A 20442-nucleotide genomic window follows, 5' to 3' on the forward strand; every position below is an offset into this window, starting at 1 on the left:
CGATTCCTGTAGTAATTTACAGGTGTTAAAAAAATTAAATCTTGTCAATTAGCTTCAGTATACTTTGGGTTGGAATAACAATGAGGGTTTTCACAGAGATGAAATATCGCTAGATGGCGTTAGTGTCGTGAGGTGCGTTTGACGTTTGCTCGTGATTGGTTAAATAACTAAATGAGCCAATCGAGAGCAAACGTCAAACGGACTTCACGACACTAACGCCATCTAGCGATATTTCGCCTCTGTGAAAACTCACATTCAATAGATCTGTAGGTATCGTTTACCTTTACTTGCCCGAATTTAATTTGCCCGAACTTCACTTGCCATACCAACGTTTGCCATAAAATATGTAGAACCGTGCTGTTTTTAGGATTTTATTAAATGTCATCATATAGAATGCAGTACGTTAGGTTAGGTTAGGTTAGTTTAATATCAACTCTGAAGAAATTACTATTTCAGAAACAAATTACTTTATGGCAAATGAAAATTCTAGAAAACGATACATTCGGGCATATGAAATTCAGGCAAACGATAGAGAACCCTGTAGGTATATGTTGTTTATTGCAAAGGTTTAATAATGCCGGAATTGCTTTAACATTTTGTCAAAAACAATTTTGAAAATACAAACTGAGACATGGATGCACAGAAAAACCACAAAAAGAGACCAGCGCTGGGAATCGAACCCAGGTCCTCAGCATTCCGTGCTGCGTGCAATACTCAGAGTGACACAACCGTACACCATGCTACCAGTTGTTAGACTGACTGGTTGGAGCTCTGGTTGAGTTCGAAACGCGTCAGTGTAGTGTGGTGGTGGTGATAGATGGTTTGTGTGATTTGTGTGTGTTCTTACAGTGTGGAGGTGGAGGAACTGCATGAACACGCATATTTTGCATAAGCTTAGCTATCGTAAGGTCGCGGGTGAGCAAGGAAATTCTTTTAGTTCATTGATATGGACCTCCGCAAAGTAACGCCTGATTCAATAAATTACTTACCCTGTATGCCATATTGAAGATGCGGTGCCGAGTCCACCAGTTGGGAGATCGCGTTGAACAATCCTTTGTAATCCAAGTTGGGGTAGAGGAACATGCGGTCTGCGTCGTTGTCGGCGTCGCGGATCATCTCCAGAGGGGATAGTGGCACATCTTTGAGTACACCTAGAGAATGTGATCATAAAGAAAAATCGGTCAAGTGCGAATCGGACTCGTACATGAAGGGTTCCGTGCCTCCCGTAAGTTTTTCTTAAAAATTCTAAAACTTTTTTTGCTGGCTGTACTTTTTGCCCCTGGATACTAAAGTGGTCGTGAAGACGAATCAACTAGCCCCTAGCAACTGTCGGCTGTCACCTTGCCCGCCTAGCAACCAAACAACGCTAAAAATCACGTTTCTTGTATGACCGCCCCACTATTTTTTAAACTTTATTTTATTTTTAGTATAGACAGACAGATAAACAGCGGAGTTTCAGTAATAGGGTCCCGTTGGCACCCTTTGCGTACAGAACCCTATAAAATCAACAAAAACGGCTGAACCGATTTTGATGAAACATGTCTAAGAACCATTGCTAGAAACCCTGATTTCAAATCGGTCCACCAGTTTAAGAGCTACGGTGCCACAGACAGACAGACACACATAGCGATCAAACTTATAACACCCCTCTTTTTGCGTTAGAGGTTAAAAAACAAGTCTAATAGTCAATAACTTCCTCAATTCATCATTCCATAATTCTAGTGTACAAGGTTTGCTTAGTTTGGGACTAGGTCAATTTGGTGTCAAGTGTCCCATGATATTTATTTATTTGATATTTATTTGATCTAATATTTTGTGATAATCCAACTGATAGATTAATTATTTAGATAAATAAATAAATAAATATCACGGGACAATTCACGCCAATTGACCTAGTCCCAAAGTAAGCTTAGCAAAGCTTGTGTTATGGGTACTAAGCAACATATATAGAACAACATTATAAAGATACTTAAATACATATTAAACACCCAAGACCCGAGAACAAACATTCGTATTTTTCATACAAATATCTGCCCCGACGCGGGAATCGAACCCGGGACCTCAAGCTTCGTAGTCAGGTTCTCTAACCACTAGGCCATCTGGTCGTAGATATTTTTAAAGAAACTATTCCATTCCAACACTGTCCAAAACGACAAACACCTGTTACTTACTAAGCAGTGTCTGCGAGAAGTACTTGACGGTGTTGGCGATGTCCGTGCCAGAAGGCAGAGGCTGTATGTTGTGCATCAACCGCAGCTGGCAGTCGTACAAACTGCGGATCTTCGCAGTGACTGCATTCACATAAACATTATTAACACAAGACACACACAGAAACATCATGCCTGTATTCCCGAATGGGGTAGGCAGAGCACACGAAACGTTACCGCTTCGGAGCCACTTTTGGCAATTTTAGGTTTTAAGTTTGCAAAAACGATACAATAGTGACAGGTTGCTAGCCTGTCGCCTAAAGTTTATATCTTAACCTATATCCTCAGTCGTCTCTTACGACATCCACGGAAGAAATGGAGAGGTGTAATTCTAACCCGACACCACAAGGGTTAACACAAGAGACATTATACATATACTACAAAAACTAATTTTTATTTTCACACAATTGTATTTTTTGACGGGGGAGATATTTTACACTTCTACTGAACGTAAGTAGCTTTACTTTAATATCCTATTAATATCCTAAGATGTTCAGAGTTAGGTACCTAAAAAGTGACATGTATAACTATAGCCTATAACCAACAAAAAGCCGGAAATCCCTCGACTTTGTCGCTTCCAAGTTCAATATCTCAATAACGGCTGAACCGATTTTGATAAAACATGTCTAAGAACCATCAGGTGACCCGCCTGCTCGTTTGCCAGCTGTTCGATAAAAAAAAATACTTCCCCGTTAGACGTATGTAGATGGTTTTTGTAACATTTGCTGTCAACTTGGTAGTCATAATCAACTGTGATTTAGTTGAGAGACGCGTCATTTTAGCTTAGGAAAGCTCTATAGTCTTATAGACTACATGTCTATGTGAAAAATTTCGTATACCTTTACATTTTATAGTGACGCATTTGAAATGTATCCTAAACTTAGAAATACTATTTACCTGCTCTCTAGCGTGTCGTTAATTTACATCATTTTTCACAAACTAACATTGTAACTGCAGTTTTTACAAAAGAGGAAGAAAGCTATAGTAAACCGACAGTTGTAGCATTTCATTACGGATGTATATGTACCCAGACTCACGACCCAGATGAGAGAAAAACAGGAAGATTTTTTTTTTATACACATCGCTATTTATGGATCCATCAGTAATGCAATGCTACATGCTACGACTAGCCTAGGGGGGAGAAAGGTGAGCCACACAGCAATCAGGACCAAATAGAAGACAGAACACCCAGACGGCAGAGAAGTCTAGACAAGACTGCGTAAACGCTGTAAGTACCATCGCGAACCGTGACTGTTGAGTCACTCACTATTCATAATTTAGCCGGGTTATACGTACTCGTAGTAAATATTTAAAAATAAACCAGAACAGCATTACACCGCCAAATTACGAACATTGGCAAGTGTCTCAACAATACCTGTTCGCGACTGTATGTAGAGATACCTAATCATGTCCACTTTTTAAATTCACGATTCTATAATAGACAGAGCTAAGACAGGGACTTCATGACCAAATGCTAATTAAAATCTCAAAACAACTATCTTGTTCAATTAAGCTACATCGAAAATAAAATTTTCGCGACAAAGGTACAATTAGACTGTACAGTCGAGTTCAGAAACTTGTGAGCAAAAATTTGATGAAAAATACCTGAACACGACTCTATTGTTAACGGCATAGAAGCGTGTTCAGATATTTTTGATCAAAATTTTTCTCACAAGTTTATGAATTTGACTGTAACAGTGAAATACAATTTCAAACCAACTCTACAGGGAAAAAATAAAGACATCACAAATTAAAAAGTAACCTACTCCCAGAGAGTTCCTGTTTAGTCTTTATAATGCCCAGTTCTAGAAACTTTCAGTATGCTGAAAGTATCTGCCCCGACCCGACAGGACATCGAACCCTGGACCTCAAGCTTCATAGTCAGTTTTTCTAACCGTTCGACTATCCGATACTCAATTAAATAATTTCGCTCCTTGTTCAACGTTAACGCGTCTTGTCTATTATTACAGATAAGGGTTAAGTCACAAGCCACAGCCACAAAGTTCAGTCGTGTTGAACAGTTGCAGAACAAACTTAGCTACATATTTACAAATATCACGACAGCTTTGCATCCGCAAAACCGCGCTCTTCTGAGATTCTCTAAAGCAGGTAGCTACAACACACGTACGGACAGACGTACGTCTTGACGGCCCGGGGCATCACTGTACTATCCTAGGAGCGCCGCGAAACGGTACAACTGGGTACGCTTAAGTAAAGCGCTAAACATATTTCTTAGTACATATGAGCGACACTCTTTACCGGCCTGGATAACACCGACATGGAAAAACAGGGTCGGTATTTCCATCTCGGTATTAAGGTGCAACCAAACCGCTGCTTAAAAAACGGTGACGGCACGGAATCGCAGTGACGCACCGTTTTTATCGCATGCTCTCCACACCGCTGCTTAAAATACGGAATCGCAGTGACGTGTCGTAAGCCGCGTATCCACTAGAGGCAGCCTCGGGCCGAGCGGCTGCCTCGCTCCGAGGCCGCGCAAGTGGAGACGCTGCCAAAGGCACGGCTCAGACTGAGACTCCTTTGAGTACGGCCAAAAAACCGACAAAATATGGCTCGGCTCGCGGTGCTCGGCCTGAGGCTGTAAGCTTCAGGTCTTTACCGAACAAAATTCGTGACGTTTACGGCACGTCACTGCGATTCCGCACCGTTTGCGTATTTTAAGCAGCAGTGTGGAAAGCATACAAAAAACCGGCCAAGAGCGTGTCGGACACGCCCAAAATAGGGTACCGTAGCCATTACGAAAAAAATAAGTAATATCTTTCTAAGGATTTCGTATTTTATACGGAATCTTCCAAGTTTAGGTATATCTTACACCTTAGACTGCTATTTACTCATAAACTACTAATATTTCTCAAGCAAACTTAGCCGTTATAGTTTTCCTTGAGAGTTTGATATACTTACTATCATCCTGAGTTTTTCAATTTTTTCCACCCACCGGTTAAGATTTTAGAGGGGGGGGGAAACTCGATTTTAATGAAAATTTGCACTTTAAAGTTGAATATTTCGCAAAGAAATCACTGAATCGAAAAGCCGTCTTAGCAAACCCCTAATGGTTTTTACACTTTAGGGTTGGATGAGAAAAAAAAATCACCCCCACTTTACGTCTATGGAAGGTACCCTAAAAAAAATTTTTTTTAAATTTTTAATTGTACCATTTTGTCGGCATAGTTTACTTATATATCCTTGCAAAATTACAGCTTTCTAGCATTGATAGTCCCTGAGCAAAGCCGCGGACGGACAGACAGACAGACAGACAGACATGGCGAAACTATAAGGGTTCCGTTTTTGGCATTTTGGCTCCGGAACCCTAAAAACGGTGCGCATACGATGCGTCACTGCGATTCCGTACCGTCACCGTTTTTTAGGCAGCGGTTTGGCCGCACCTTTATCCGGGCCGGGAAAGAGTGTCACCCATTACAAGGGCGTCGCGAAAAAATTACAACGTGTAAGGAAGATGACAGTATAAAAAGAGTAGGAGCACCCTGCTTTAAAATGAACTATCCTCATCCTACATTCATAAGACCGCGTTTCCACCAATGTGCGAGGACGCGTTGCGTGCGGGGTATGTTTGTCATGACACGAACCAATGGAAACAACCACACGGCGGCCACGATGTCTGCAATGTACACGCGTCAAAGTGTGCGTAATAAGTGCTACCAAACTGGCTACCAATGACATTTACAGGTAGGTACTTATAAGGTATGGCTTAGATAGTACAAATAAATGTAATCGTTAATCTTACCTATTTATTTTAAACCTACTTAAAATGTGTCTGTCTGTGTATTTAAGCATTATTATTTTCAATTACAATAGATATACGACTACAAACTTAAACGAATTGTTCGGTAGGTAGTTATTTCATGTATTGATCGCAATAATTTCAGAAATCATTATTTATTTAGAAAAAGGATGTAGGTAGGGTACCGTTACCATTTCGCAAAATAATTGCTCCCGAACTTAGTGCCTTGCGGCCGACATACATCGCGTTGCGCACCCGACTGCTTTCCTGCGTTTTTCCGCATGGTAACTCGAACCGGTGCGGGGCGGAGCGTGGCCATTCTGTACGTTAGTACTATAATATATTCTGTGACGCTACATTTGCCTATCCTCGCTCCGCTGAGCTGTTAGAACCAGAGCTTGATGTAAATGAAGCATTCTATTGGTTCCATAACAAACAAATTCCTCACAGCACATCCCCGCACATCTCTAGTGTAAACGCAGCCTTAGTCAGTCCATCTCTTCTACTCACGAGTGATCAAGTCACGTATGACTGTCTGCAAAATTCAGCGTAGATTCAGCAGACGACGTCCATTTCGCCTCTAGGCGCGTATGGCAACTTCAACGACAGACTGAACTGAGTAATTCACCCTTCACATTACCGTAACTACCTTCAGAAGTTAATGCATAAAAAAAAATCAGGATCATCTAAACCATATTGCAGTGTCCCCTTGGCAACAAAAAAAAATCTGTGGATATTTGTTTGCGCCGTGCCTACAAAGTCGGATAAAGATGGTTCTCAAAATAAACATGAAAGAAAACCAAAACAAATAAAAGTAATAAAACTTGATAATATATAAAAACAAACTTTGTTTTATTTGCATTTGCCAAGTTTCAGTATTATTTATTGCAACACTTTTTAATTTTTTTATTGTTAACAGCTAGCATGAGTGGTTTCACTTTTGGTTACTCAAATTCAAATGCCTCTTTTGTAGGCTTTTATCAACAATATTTTTAAATAGGCACATATATCCATTAAAGAATTTCAAATAACATTTTTTAATAAAAAATGCTTCTATTTGTGACACTAATGCATTTCAAATATGCACTGTTTTTTTTTCCTGTAAGTACACAACTTATTATTGCATGTGCTTACATGCAAAATTACATTTGTTATTTACCATGAACTTTACAGCAAAGGAAAACATCATTAGAAAAAATGTCCACTCCTGCAAAGAGATGCTATAGTCTTGAATGGGCCCAATATGCTCTGGGCTTCTTGAAAGAAAGCCAGTGTGTCCAGGAGTGGAAGTGGAATGTTTATAGACAGATGACGATGAGATGAGATGATGATGGTGATGATGTACATAACTTTAAAATAAAAAATAATAAATTAATTTTATCATTTACTGCAATATCTGCAATTAACCAAAGAATGCTATGCTATGGTAATGCTTTGAGAAACACCTGAAGACTGTCCAACACATACTAAAGGGGTCACATCAAGTTTAGTTGGCTATAGTGCAACGGTAAGAATTTGGGAGACAGAATTGAAGTATTTGTCCTAGTAGCGACAGAACCTACTGTATGGATGGGTGTCCACTGCCCTATAACATTTACTTAGGGTGAATAAATTGCAATAAATAAATAAAAAAATATACTAAGTCTCACTAGTAAATTTGTGTGTTTATGTTACTTCATCCTAAAATACTCTGATGGATTTGGATGAAATTTATTACGGAGATAGCTGGATCTCAAGAAAAAAAAGCTAATATAATTGGGCACCATCAGGCAAAATGTGCATTAAAAATTGTAGTTGTTACAAAAACTTCTGGACTTAAGAATGACCAAATCTGATTTAGCTTTATTTTTTTACAGAAAAGTATGAACAATATTGACAGAGTCCACCTGTTGCTTTTAATATTATTTTTGGATTAATAATTTGTACCACAAAAAAAAAACATTTAAATCAACTTTAATGCTATAAAACAAGTTCTTTAATTAACAAAGTTATGCAACAAGGGCTAACAAAACTAAACAGCTGTTCAACATCCACCATCTTCAAAACACAATCCACAGTCCACAGTCCAATTAAAAAAAATCAAGCATTCAGCCACAACAAAACATCCAGAACACTCATGTCAAATAAAAAAAAATCACCCAGTTCCAAACTAAGCTCAAGTGGACACCCTGGCTACGTAAACGGATCGTGCGGGGTCGTGCTATACCATCGAAGGGCCCCGGCTCACCTTTCAGCCCAGTCGGCTCCTGCCAAGCCGCCTCTCCCTGCGACTGCATTAGAAGTAACACAAAAAGCTTTCTACCTCCTTAATCTCTGAAAAAAACGCGACAGCATGCAAGCGTTAATAAAATCAAAATAGTTGAAGCGGGGCCCGCGTCAGCAATACTTACAGGCTGCCGCCCGCGTCCCCATATTTATGAGTTGTATCTTGAAACTCCCCTGCATTGGAATGCCGGACTCTGTCGGTTACCATGAGACCTAGTCACACATACAATCAATAACACTACTACAGGTGCAGTTTTCAGTACATAGGACGAAAGAGATAAGACCTGAATCTAGATTTTCTCTTCTCTTCGGACTATTGATCGATTGGTGAACTTGTTTACATTTCGTTTTGCATTATCGCGCGCAAGCCGCGCAGCCGCGCGGGACGTCAATCCAATGTCACTGTCAAGCCGACGGCTGTCTGACGGTGCGTTTAGTTATTTTGCAGAAGTGCTTCCATGGTTTAATTTATTTCATTGAAAACTGGATGTTACAGAAAAAGAAAATCATTATATTATTCATAGATGAGAGTGTGTATATATTATTATCATTTTTTATATTATTTTTTCATTTTATGTGTTCTGGCTATAATTGCAGCACCGTCAAGTTGTGATAGCGCTGATAATACATCTATTGCACGTTAGATGGCGTTAGTAATCGTCATTTTAGTGCTGACTGATGCGGTGTGTGTATTTATTACTGTTGCAATGTGCAACTAACTCATATTATATTTATATAAAAAGGTTACATTTAGTTTATATGAGCTTGAATTTATGGCATTTAGTTATTTTTTGTTAAAATAAATAATTTTGATGTACTTGTAAATGTCATACTCACGTAATCCAACAGATGGCGTTGCCAATCACAAATGCTCAGTTTCAAAATTGACAGTCCTACATCGCTCAAGTACAACCAAGCAGTGAGAGATGAAAGAAAAGAAAGAAAAAGAATATAACATTTATTTAACGCCATAAAAACAAACATAGAACAAATACAAGACATACATGACGCTAGCATAACAGGTCCCCACTCAGCATAATGCCACGGCAAGCCGATGAGATGCAATAAACGACATACGAAACACCGCTATTTCGAACATCTAAAAATAGATACGTATGCTGATACCCCAAGGTACTTTAATTCTTGTTAAGACCTCAACGGTAGCAGACCTATTTATTTAGGGACAGCGAAGTGCAACGTTATAGTTGTGCATTTCGTATTATGCTGCATTATTGCATTAAAAGGCAAATAAGAACAAAAGATAGTGTGAAAAAATTTATTGTCATGACAAGTTTATTACTACATAACCAGTGCTCTACCTACAATCACAGTGTTCAGTACATAAACATAGCCTTAAACTACATCTAGTCTTTAAAAACAATATCACTAAGAATTAAGTTAGAGTCCGAGCGGCCGACATCGACAAAGCGATAGTTTATTGACTTGTACCGTTGGCATTGAAACTAAACGGCGCGCCATTATGTCATCAACGTACGTCCATAGCCCCGGCCAGAGCTTGCTGTATGACCAGCTGTTGTGCACTGATCAGCTTCTTCAACTCACGGACCTCTAGCGTCAACTGTTTCACATTCTCCGACGTCTCATCCAACCGTGCCTGCAGATTCCCCAACCCAGAATGACCAGAGGAATACCCGTACTCTTTGTAACCCGCGTCATTGTTATTCTCGTATTTTTTAAAGCAGGAATACGCGCCTGTCGTTGAACCGTTAGAAGATATCGTGTGACCATACTGCTTTCTCATTTTAGCGATGTCGTAAGCCGCCATCATTATGTCTCGAGGGAGCCTTTTCTCACTAGGGTTCAAAGGTTTAACACTCAACACTACCCTATAAGCCTGAGGAGACACTAGAGCGGAAGAGTGAAGGATTTTCAAAAGACATTTCGGTAGGTAGCCGTTGAATAAGGCTAATTCCATGTAGGATATTAACTTCGTTTGTCGGACGAGCTTGGAGAGCCCCGCTGTCTTCCTTAATCCTTGAATATCGTGGACCGCTATGCCCACTAATAGGTTCATGAGCACAACGGTGACGAACAGAAGGAACAATACGTAAGTGACTTGCGCGGAAAATTCCAAGAACAAGGGTGGATCGTTCCCGTCAGGTTCGTTCAGCAATAAATCTAAGTTAAGCTCGCCGATCATCATTGTCAAAACTGTTATAAAGCCCATGAACGGATTAGCGAACGAAGATGAGTCTGGGAAAATGACGCAAAAACTTATTGTGAATCCTATCAGTATACACGAGTACGCCATTAGTAGTTTTGCGAATTCTTTCTGCACTTTCTGGTACATCGCTACGTACGTACCGAAAACTGGCAGCTGACCTATCATCATCATCAAATTTGTCCATCCGGCGAGTACAGCGAACGCGCCGACGTGGTTCTGCCATGTATATGTTATGTTCGTATAGATATACGATATCAAAAACACGCTTATGATCACAAACCACTCGATTATATTCTCGGACTGCATGAGATACTGTTTAACGGTAGAGTAACCCGCTATGCCGTACACTTTTCTGAAAATCTCGAATATAGTTATTCCGGCTAGAACCCACCATTGCATTTCTATGACGAACGGGTTTTTACGCAACAAGTCACCAAGTATAGATTGCTTCTGACACAATTCTTGCTCCTGTATAGTTTCTTCCATATCTTTGCTGCCGTTGTAGCAATTGTGCGCAAGCGCCGTTAAAACGTACAATGTTAGACACAACACAAATATGAAGCTTAGAAACAATCGGGCCACATAGTATTTACGTATTTTCTCCCATTTAATATAAAGAAAAGCGGAGCATAGGGGATGTAGTAAGACTTCTTTCTGGCCTTCGTCTACGAAGGTGTTCAAATAGCTGATTTCGCGCGGGTAGCAGTGCTGCAGGATGCTCCGAAAGTCAAGTTCAAGTTCCACTTCTCTGTTAGTGGTCTGCGAGTGGTGCAAAGTGATAGCGCAATCCAACTTCCTCGTAATCATAGCTAGTGACGCGGGTGTCTTTCGCGCTATTACGTTAAGAGCGGAGTTTCCTTTCTTAGATCTGGTTGTGACGTCGGCACCGTGATAAATAAGTGTCTCAACACAGGCTGAGAGCCCGTCCAATGCGGCAAGATGTAGAGGCGTGAATCCATATTCATCTTTTTGATTTACATTCGCTCCCCAGCTGATCAGAGTTTCGATTATATCGCAAGCCGAGTCGCTTTTCCCGATTGCGGCGTGAAGTGGCGTCCTTTTGTCAAAATCATTGGCATTCGGTTCAGCATTTCCTTTTCTTAAAAGAGATTCAACGCATTCCAAGCTAGCTGCGCGTGCCGCTAAATGCAGAGCTGTGAATCCTCTATGATTCTTTAAAGTTGCATCAGCCCCTTTAGAGAGAAGCAAGTCGACACAGTCTACAAAACCGCCGTCAGCCGCTAGATGCAACGCGGTCGACTCTCTGTCGCCGACTCTCGTTCTAACCTTAGGGTCAGCGCCTGGTGTATCAAGCAGGATGGCAAGACATTGGCACATTCCCAAATCAGCGGCAAGGTGGATGGCGTTTGTGCCGCCGGGCTCGATCAGATTCACATCCACCCCATGCGATATAAATAGCTTTAAACACTCCACAGAATTAGCTCTAACGGCACAATGAAGTAAACCACCTTCACAATTCACGTACTTGACCGCGGAGTGGACTGACGCACCTCGGCTGATTAGTAAATTAGCCACTTGCACTGAGTTCCCGAACGCGGCGCAGTGGAGAGGCGCGAAACAGCGCGGCATGTAATTGGGATCGACTCCGCGGGAGAGCAAGTAACTGGCGCATTCCGGGGAACCACTGAAGGCGGCCACGTGCAGCGGAGAGAGGCCTAGCGCGTCACAGTACACTGGATCTGCGCCCGCATCCACCAATACCGGCAGCAGCTGTGACAGTTTCAGGAACGCCGCCCAAAACAGGCATACATTCTTCTCAGCTTCCGTAGCAACGGCAAGAGTACTCCCCGCTGTTTCTTCATTGATAGCCCCGGATTCGAGTTCATCTAGGAGCCGTAATCTTCCGCCGACGGCCCTCATTTGTTCATGCGCGCTCTGACGCAGCGAATCCTCGCAGATATGCGCAGTTAGATCCAGCGGGGGTTCTTCGAAGCTGTCGTACATGTTGGGCGCGCTCTCCGCTGGGGGTGAGGACCCATAGGAGACGTATTCGAGATGTCCCATGGAGGGGTAGGCCCTTTCGAGGGTTTCTTCGTCTTGCGGTTGGGTGGGGGGTGGTGAGGTGAGGACGCGAGAGAGCCGTGGGCGGTCCATGTTGGGGCGGGCGGTCCAGGTGCCGCGCGCATCGTCGTCGTCGGGGGGCGAACGGCGCCCGCGCAGCCAGCGCGGCGTGAGGCGACGGCGCGACGCGGGCATACGGGCGGCGCGGAGCACCAACACTGAATGCCCATTGTGCGCCAATTGCCGGCCGGAGAACCGCGCACCTTTTTCACTGTTAAGCTGGATGCACACGCGCGTTGATGTACGCACACAGACGGAGGTTTGGAGGTTTGTTATAGTTCTCAAGGGGATAAGTTTGGTAAAACAATCGATTGTTGAATAATACGACGATGTTTTACTAATTAACCGTATTTGGATTGGATACAGTGCCGTTGCTAAATTGGAAAAGAGTGGGCACTTGATGAAGCATTAAATCATGATGATCTCATTGAAATACTGCCGCTTCGAACGTATAAAAATAATCGTCACAGTTTTTTCAACATTTGGCGGCTTTTGTCATCCATTTTTGTCTCATTTTGTTTCTAACTGGAGCTTACTTTAGTAGGTACTTATGTACTTTGTCTGGCGTCCTTAGAATAATGTTTCGAAACCGGCAACCCCTTGCGTAGTCGTCTATGTATCGTGTACCTGATGCTAAAGGAATACTAATTATAGTAAAATTGGTTAATTCCTCCATGAAAACTAACTTACCGTATCATTTAGCCCTCAGTCTTTATTTCCGCAGTTCAGTGTAGGTATATTTCTGCAGCTTTAATATTACAAACTGCTTAGGTACGTACTCAGGACAACAGAACTAGGTACAATGTGTGGGAAGTTCCTCGTTCGGAAAAAATAAATAGAAAATACTATCGTGTGTATTCTTTCTTTCCAGAGTCAATGTCGGTATTATTCACTTACCACTTCTCCTGTTATTAATGTGTAGTACCCGGGCGACCGAGCTTCGGTAGGGCTAAAACTCGAAAGTAGGTAGGTACGCGTTTTCCCAGAGATAAGACCAACAAATAGATAGCTTTTTAACCCCCGACGCAAAAGAGGGGTGTTATAAGTTTGATGCCAATGTCTGTCTGTGGCATTGTAGCTCTCAATCGGATGGACCGATTTCGTTGCGGTTTTTTTACGTATCTAAGGCAGCGGGGCTACTACGAAATTCGAAAATCGAAGTTCGTGTCGTTCCGTCTCTCTCAGACTTATACTATTTTATATATACGAGAGTGAGAGGGATGGTACGATACGAACTTCGATTTTCGAATTTCGGAGTAGGCACTTAGTTTCCTTGCTGTCGTTATAGATACGTTTCACCCGGTCAGCCATTTTTGGGATATTGAACTTTGAATTGATAATGACCCAAGAGAAGATGGCGGGACGACCAGCAGGACTACTACTACGAAACTCGAAGTTCGTGGCGTGCGGTCCCTCTGACACTTAATACTATTTAATACGAGAGCGAGAGGGACGGTACGATACGAACTTCGAGTTTCGAGTTTCGTAGTAGCCCTGCTGGACCCGATTGCATAACAAAATACAAGCTATATTGTTATATAGTTGTATTAGCGATTTTGTATTGAAATTCACTAATACTATTTTCACTTCTCATGCTCGTAAAGTTCGTGTTTATGCTGGATCTATGCGTCGTGAAATAACTTTTTATGCTCTAGTGCATAAAGTAAAATCTTCTTCTAAGACCAAGGCAATCAGGGGTAAACAGCCACAAACAAAGAAGTTTCTACATATTTTTTAAAATAATTTTAAATTTATATGAAAGTAAAAATCAATTAAATCAATTAAATAGATCAATAAAACTAAAAAATTATAACTATAATAGTAATGCGTGAACAATAATAAAAATGACATATTACGGGTTACATAAAAAGAAAAAGACAATGTCGAGGATTATCAACTTTTGTAAGTTGGTAAAGCTAAGTGGTTGCGCCGTATTGCCGTGTGCAAGGAGGTGGACAAGCCTAGGCAACGCTGGCCGGAAACCTCTGATGCCATGCGGTATTCTTTCATTGTCATCTTGTCGTCTGTCTGTCATATATAAACAAATCATTCCGCTTGACAAGCATAATTAAGAAGTTATCCTCAATAATCTACTAGGATTGAGTGATAATACAGACAACGACGTGCACTGCCTTCAAGAGCATCATCGCAAACCCGTGGCCAGTCAGAAGGTCGGCGGCGAACTTGGGTAAGTCCACCTTCCTTCGCCAATTTGGCACGGGCCGCACCACTAAGTCCTGAAACAAAGCGAGCGCGTGCGTAATAGGACTAACGTATCTTAAACGAACAATTGCATCTTACACCCTATTATTTACTAACATTTATGTGATGTGATGACACAATTACCTCAGTACAAATAGTACAATACAACAGCTGAACGATACGAAAGCATTTTTGCCCAAGAATTAATAAACGAAGACGAAGAGGATATAGGTTAAGGTATGCCGTAGGCGACAGGCTAGCGACCTGTTTCTATTGCACCATTTTGTCAAACTTAAAACCTAAAATTGCTAAAAGTGGCTCCGAAGCGGTAACGTTTCGTATGCTCTGCCTACCCCATTTGGGAATACAGACAGGCGTGATGTTTGTGTGAATAAACGAAGACACGCATCGCGCAATGCGCTCGCTCGGTCAAAAAAGCAACGCTATGACTTTTATAAAAAGACTAGCTTATGCCCGCGACTTCGTCCGCGTGGGATTCGGTCGCGTGCTGTTCCCTCGGGTACTGTGCATTTTCCCGGAATAAAAAGTAGCATATGTCACTTTGGCCCATAAACTATCTCTGTGGCAAAAATATTTGTTTTTCTTTTACAAATATACAATTTTACTCGCAAATGTGATGAAAAACATTGTATGTCGCACCGGCGGTACTAGAATTACGAACATCGACTCAACTTCGGGCTTCTAATAGACTCTCGTTCGTAATTCCTTGTTTACCGCCCTTAAGACACAATGTAATATTCCCGACTGCTCGCCCCCATCTCCTATAAAGCACCTCATTTAAAATTAAAAAAAAAAGTAAACAAAAGAAGTGTCTTTGGCCCTTAAAGTGACTCAACTCAACCCCGTAAAAAAGACCTAAGAAATTATTAACTAGCTACCTATTTACATATGACCGTGATGTTTATGTTTCCTGTTTACATACAAAATCCATTGTTTTCTTATTATAATGAGAAGAGTTAACTTCCGTGCGTAATACCAATTGTGTTGTTAATATTTTTTTATAAACTACGTCAGCTGCTAAGAGATGCCAATTAAACTGGGATTGGAATTCTGCGCGAACGCAGTCTTGGGCCAGTAGTCACTACTAACCAAGTGTGGCTAGGCCATTGGCCTAGGTATAGAAATGGATCCTTAACGGGGTTTTAAATAATTAATGGTAGATTGTACAACAAGAGCATAAAAGAGCCATTTTACCCAAGACGTTTATAGACACGGCACGGCGGCACGGCGAGGTTGGATAGACACGTCGAAGGGGAAATGGGTTTAATGGTCGAGTATTTCACTCTGCTTTTCACGTAAATTGCGAGGAAATGAAATAGCAACAGTGGACGCAATTGTTCACTTTCTATGTATCTTCTATTTTTCATGCTTTATTATCCACCACCACCACCATCATCAGCCTATGTTCGTCCACTGCTGGACATAGGCCTCTCCCATGGCACGCCACTGAGCACGATCCTCGGCTACTCTCATCCAGCTCTTGCCAGCCGCCCTGCGAAGATCATCGCTCCACCGAGTCTGAGGACGTCCTACGCTACGTTTGCCGATCCGTGGTCTCCACTCAAGAACTCGTCTACCCCAACGGTTATCGGTTCTTCGGGTTATATGGCCGGCCCATTGCCACTTCAGCGTGCTAATGCGCTGGGCTATGTCGCTAACTTTGGTTCTCTGTCGGATCACTTCGTTACGAATTCTATCTTCTTTCTAGCTTATTATATGATCATATATTTTGGTTTTATTGATTTATTTGGATTGATTTTTAGTTCTATATAAATGAAACATTATTAAAAAAAAGTTTAGAAACTTTTTTGGTTGTGGCTGTTTACATCTTGGTCTTAGACGAAGATTTAACTTAGTTTTTTGACTTTTTATTTTTAGTAAGCCTTCGAAGCAATTCCATGATGTGTCTGGAGTTCCCAATTCGCAACGGGCTTTCGTAGGAGCTACGGCCCAAGCCCTCTTATTCTAAGGGCAGGCCTGTGCCCAGCAGTGGGACGTATACAGGCAGGTATGAACTACTGTGCTGGTGGCTTTACCAACTGCATAATGTACCAACAATCATTTACCTCATGGCCTCCAACATTGTCAAGAACTTCATTGAAAAACTGGTTTCAATTGCGAATGACTCATCTAATCACCGCTCGGTGCAAACTGGATCCAAATGGCGGATAACTGATTAAGTGCTTCTTAAGCCCAATTTAGAACTGCAAGTAATCGTGCCAGTTGCATTACAAGAAGCATTTTACATTTCCATTAAACGTAGCTATTGTAGTTTAATTAAGGGCATTTGAAAACCGCGGTTTTTGTACCGAGTACCGACACGCGACGTGAACGCGATAATATACAAATCAGTGTTCCGAAGAGAAGTGGCTGCAAATGCAAATCGCTCTTTTACACGTCCTTTTTTTTAGTATCAGCGCTTTCGGAAAGACCATCATTGCCAAGAAAAATGCGCCGCAAGAAACTTGGCAGTCTTTTTTTTTTCAAAATAATATACCAAGACTGTAATCTATGGTATGGTCAAGATAGATTGAGACAATTATAAACGACTCAGTGCATCTGAGCGAACTCTAAGCTACGCCAGTACGCCACTTAACCTATCAGCTAATCTCGCGCAGCACGCGTCGGCACGTGATTTCTTAGAAACAAGAGATAAATATACTCAGTGTTTTTTAAGGCAATATACAAATTCTGATAGAACAGACTCAACTTGTGTCATCATCATCATCATCATCATGTCAGCCGAAAGACGTCCACTGCTGGACATAGGCCTCCCCCAAGGCTCTCCACTCAGACCGGTCTTGTGCTTTTCGCATCCACCGCGATGCCGCCAACTTGTCCCGCCGCGGACTTGTGTGCCAACGACAAAGTTACTCTGTTGCTATCAATCTTCAGTTTTTCAGCAGGCACGGATGAGATTTCCAAATTCTATCCCGATACCGCGAGAATTTCGGGATGAAAAGTAGCCCAAAGTAAAGTTCCGTAACTCATTTTTTGTTAGGATGTCCATGGGCGGCGGTGATTGCTTTCCATCCAGTGCCTGATTTAGAGTTCCGACCGGCCTAGGCTAATTATGAATATGCGCCCCCCGCAACAAATATCTCCTCACTGTCCTAATGACTTCTCTTTTTCTCACTCAATCCACCTATCCCACTATCGCACTCTCACCTGAGTGTCAACCGCACGTATTTTCCCAAAATTACCAGATATTATTTATGCAAGTCTCAGCTCAGCGCCGCGCCCGCCGCCCCCCTGGTCCTTGCCCCTAGCCCATGCTCTATCCTTATCAGCCCATGGGTAAATGAGGCCCTGTTTCCAGCAGATCGTCCGCTCGTTTCCCCCTAATCTGACGTATATCATGACCTAACCAACAAAAAGTTGGAAACCCCGACTTTGTCACTTTAAAGTTCAATATCTCAAAAACGGCTAAACCCATTTTGATAAAACATGTCTAAGAACTATCGCTAGAAAACCTGCTATCAAACAAAAAAGCCGCATTCAAATCGGTCCACCCGTTTAAGAGCTACGGTGCCAGAGACGGACAGATAGACACACACAGACAATTATAACACCCCACTTTTTGCGTCGGGGGTTAAAAAAGCCTGTGTTGTGTCGTCGTTCAATGCGTGGCGAGTTGTTCATTGTGGTGTTCTAAGGGAGACGCCCTTTGTTCAGCAGTGGACGTCTTCCGGCTGATGATGATGATGATGTAAGTATATAAGTGTATATAAATCAGATTAATTTGAATGTGACAATGAGGAAGCGAGGCCTGCCGGATGTCATCGCATTCAGTCGGTGGCGTATCGAATGCAGCGTGACGGACCGATGGCCACCAATGGGCAGGGCGTGGGAACGCGGGACAATGGTGGTCGAAGTCCATCAGCAACGATCAGGGTTGCCGGTTTCAGGGTGACCATGTGCAGGGCTGGCCATAGGCATAGCCATCTAGGCGTCCCAGGCAGTGTTGCCAACTCCTAGAAGTTCGAGTTGCTGGACTCAAAATCAAAAGTCGCTAGAAAGTCGCTAAAATTAATTCCACCGGCGGGGCTACTACATAATTGCCGTCCCTCTCATTCTCGTATTAAATAACATTTGCGTCAGCGCATGCGGGACGGCATGATACGTAGGTCGAATTCTGCACTTCGTACTATAGGGCCAGAGCGGCTACTACGAAACTCGAAAATCGAAGTTTGTATCGCACCGTCCCTTTCACTCGCGTATTAAATAATAATAATAATAATAAATCCATTTATTTCGGGCAACCTGGCCCATACAGTAAATACCTAAGCCTCAGCGGGACGGCAACGGCAACACACGGAGTTAGAGAGAGAGAGCGATATTAAGTTTTACAGCACTGGTGTAACTGTGGCAACATTAAAATTTGTTGGTTCGCCTAACGCTGGACTCGAGTATAGATACGTCGAGCCCCCTGTTCTACCTATCCCTACCACTGTATCCCCCCTGATAGTGATATGTGGAATATTTTTTCTTTCATCTCCACTCCACCGGTAGTAGGTAAAATCCACGGCGGTAGGGAGTTGTGGACTTATTTACAACCGTCCATACTAGCTGACCGTGTGGTAGGGACTTGTGGATTTTTTTCCAACCATCCATACTAGCTGACCGTTTTGTTTCTGTTATTTTATTAAAAAACGTTCTGGGAGTCGCCTGGAAGTCGGTTTGGATGGTTGGAAAAAATTCACAAGTCTCTACAAGACGGCCAGCTAGTATGGATGGTTGGAAAAAAATCCACAAGTCCCTACCACACGGTCAGCTAGTATGGACGGTTGGAAAAAAATCCACAAGTCCCTACCAGGCGGGCACTTAGTATGGATGGTAGGAAAAAAATCCACAAGTCCCTACCACACGGTCAGCTAGTATGGATGGTTGGAAAAAATTCCACATGTCCCTACCAGTGGGGGCTGGGAGGGATAAGTGGACATATTATTTCCATCTATCCCTACCGGTAGGGTAGAAAGGAAAAATACTCCACGTATCTCTATCAGGGGGGATATAGCGGTAGGGATAGGTGGAACAGGGGCGAAGACCGACAAAATGAAAGATCGTGGTTATTAGACCAGTAAAAAAATATTCAGCGTCTATGCGGCTTTGTTTTGTCATTACTGTCTCGGCAATTATACTTAATTAAAACAGATGATACTGGGGTCTACATTTTTATAAAAACTAAAGACAATACCGACGGTAAATCTAGCGTGACTAAGAGGCTGTTTTACCACCCACTGATTAATTTTATTGGACGGATAAATGTGATGCCGTCTCCGTCTAGTCGAACAAAACAAACAGAGACGGCATCACATTTATCCGTCAAATAGATTAAGTCAATGGATGGTGGGTAAGTAAATTGAATAAGTACCTAACTTTGAGTATTTATCTAGATAAATACGCAAAGCTTCCTAAAGATATTTTGACTTTGACTGTCCTTGTCTTGTCAAAAGGCCGTTTAGGCCGCAGCGTACTAGGAGCGGCAGATTTCAGAGGACGAGAAAATAATTATTTTAGAAAGTACATAAGGCGGCGGAAATAAAGTGGCCTACACTCATAAAAAATATAAATCCGCCACTGCTTTGACTTTGAGATAAGTCTATAAAAGTTACCAAATATGCTGAGTCTAGTTATCCTTTAGTTATTTAGATAGGGCAGCCGCCCTGGTCGATTTACTAGACCTTTTATGTACACCATAATGTTCTTGTGAATAAATGAAA

The 20442-nt window shown here is 42.1% G+C and overlaps 2 protein-coding genes across 2 annotated transcripts in view; both read right to left on the minus strand.

Moving 5' to 3' along the window:
* LOC141439280 (protein unc-79 homolog) overlaps nt 1-8593 on the minus strand; it is a gene marked incomplete at its 3' end in the record, with an annotated part of 41693 nt that extends 33100 nt beyond the window's left edge. Inside the window, 4 exon segments of the mRNA XM_074103536.1 lie at nt 990-1151; nt 2172-2291; nt 8192-8277; nt 8355-8593. Coding sequence (XP_073959637.1) covers nt 990-1151; nt 2172-2291; nt 8192-8240 — 331 coding nt within the window.
* An 898-nt stretch (nt 8594-9491) lies between these two features.
* On the minus strand, nt 9492-12679 carry wtrw (ankyrin repeat domain 61 water witch). The gene has a single exon (XM_074103537.1). It carries the CDS (start codon nt 12629-12631, stop codon nt 9716-9718), a length of 2916 nt encoding a protein of 971 aa, XP_073959638.1. The 5' UTR covers nt 12632-12679; the 3' UTR covers nt 9492-9715.
* Between the last annotated feature and the right edge of the window lie 7763 nt (nt 12680-20442).

This window comes from Choristoneura fumiferana, chromosome 20 (assembly GCF_025370935.1).
Source record: "Choristoneura fumiferana chromosome 20, NRCan_CFum_1, whole genome shotgun sequence".
NCBI classification, from domain to species: domain Eukaryota; kingdom Metazoa; phylum Arthropoda; class Insecta; order Lepidoptera; family Tortricidae; genus Choristoneura; species Choristoneura fumiferana.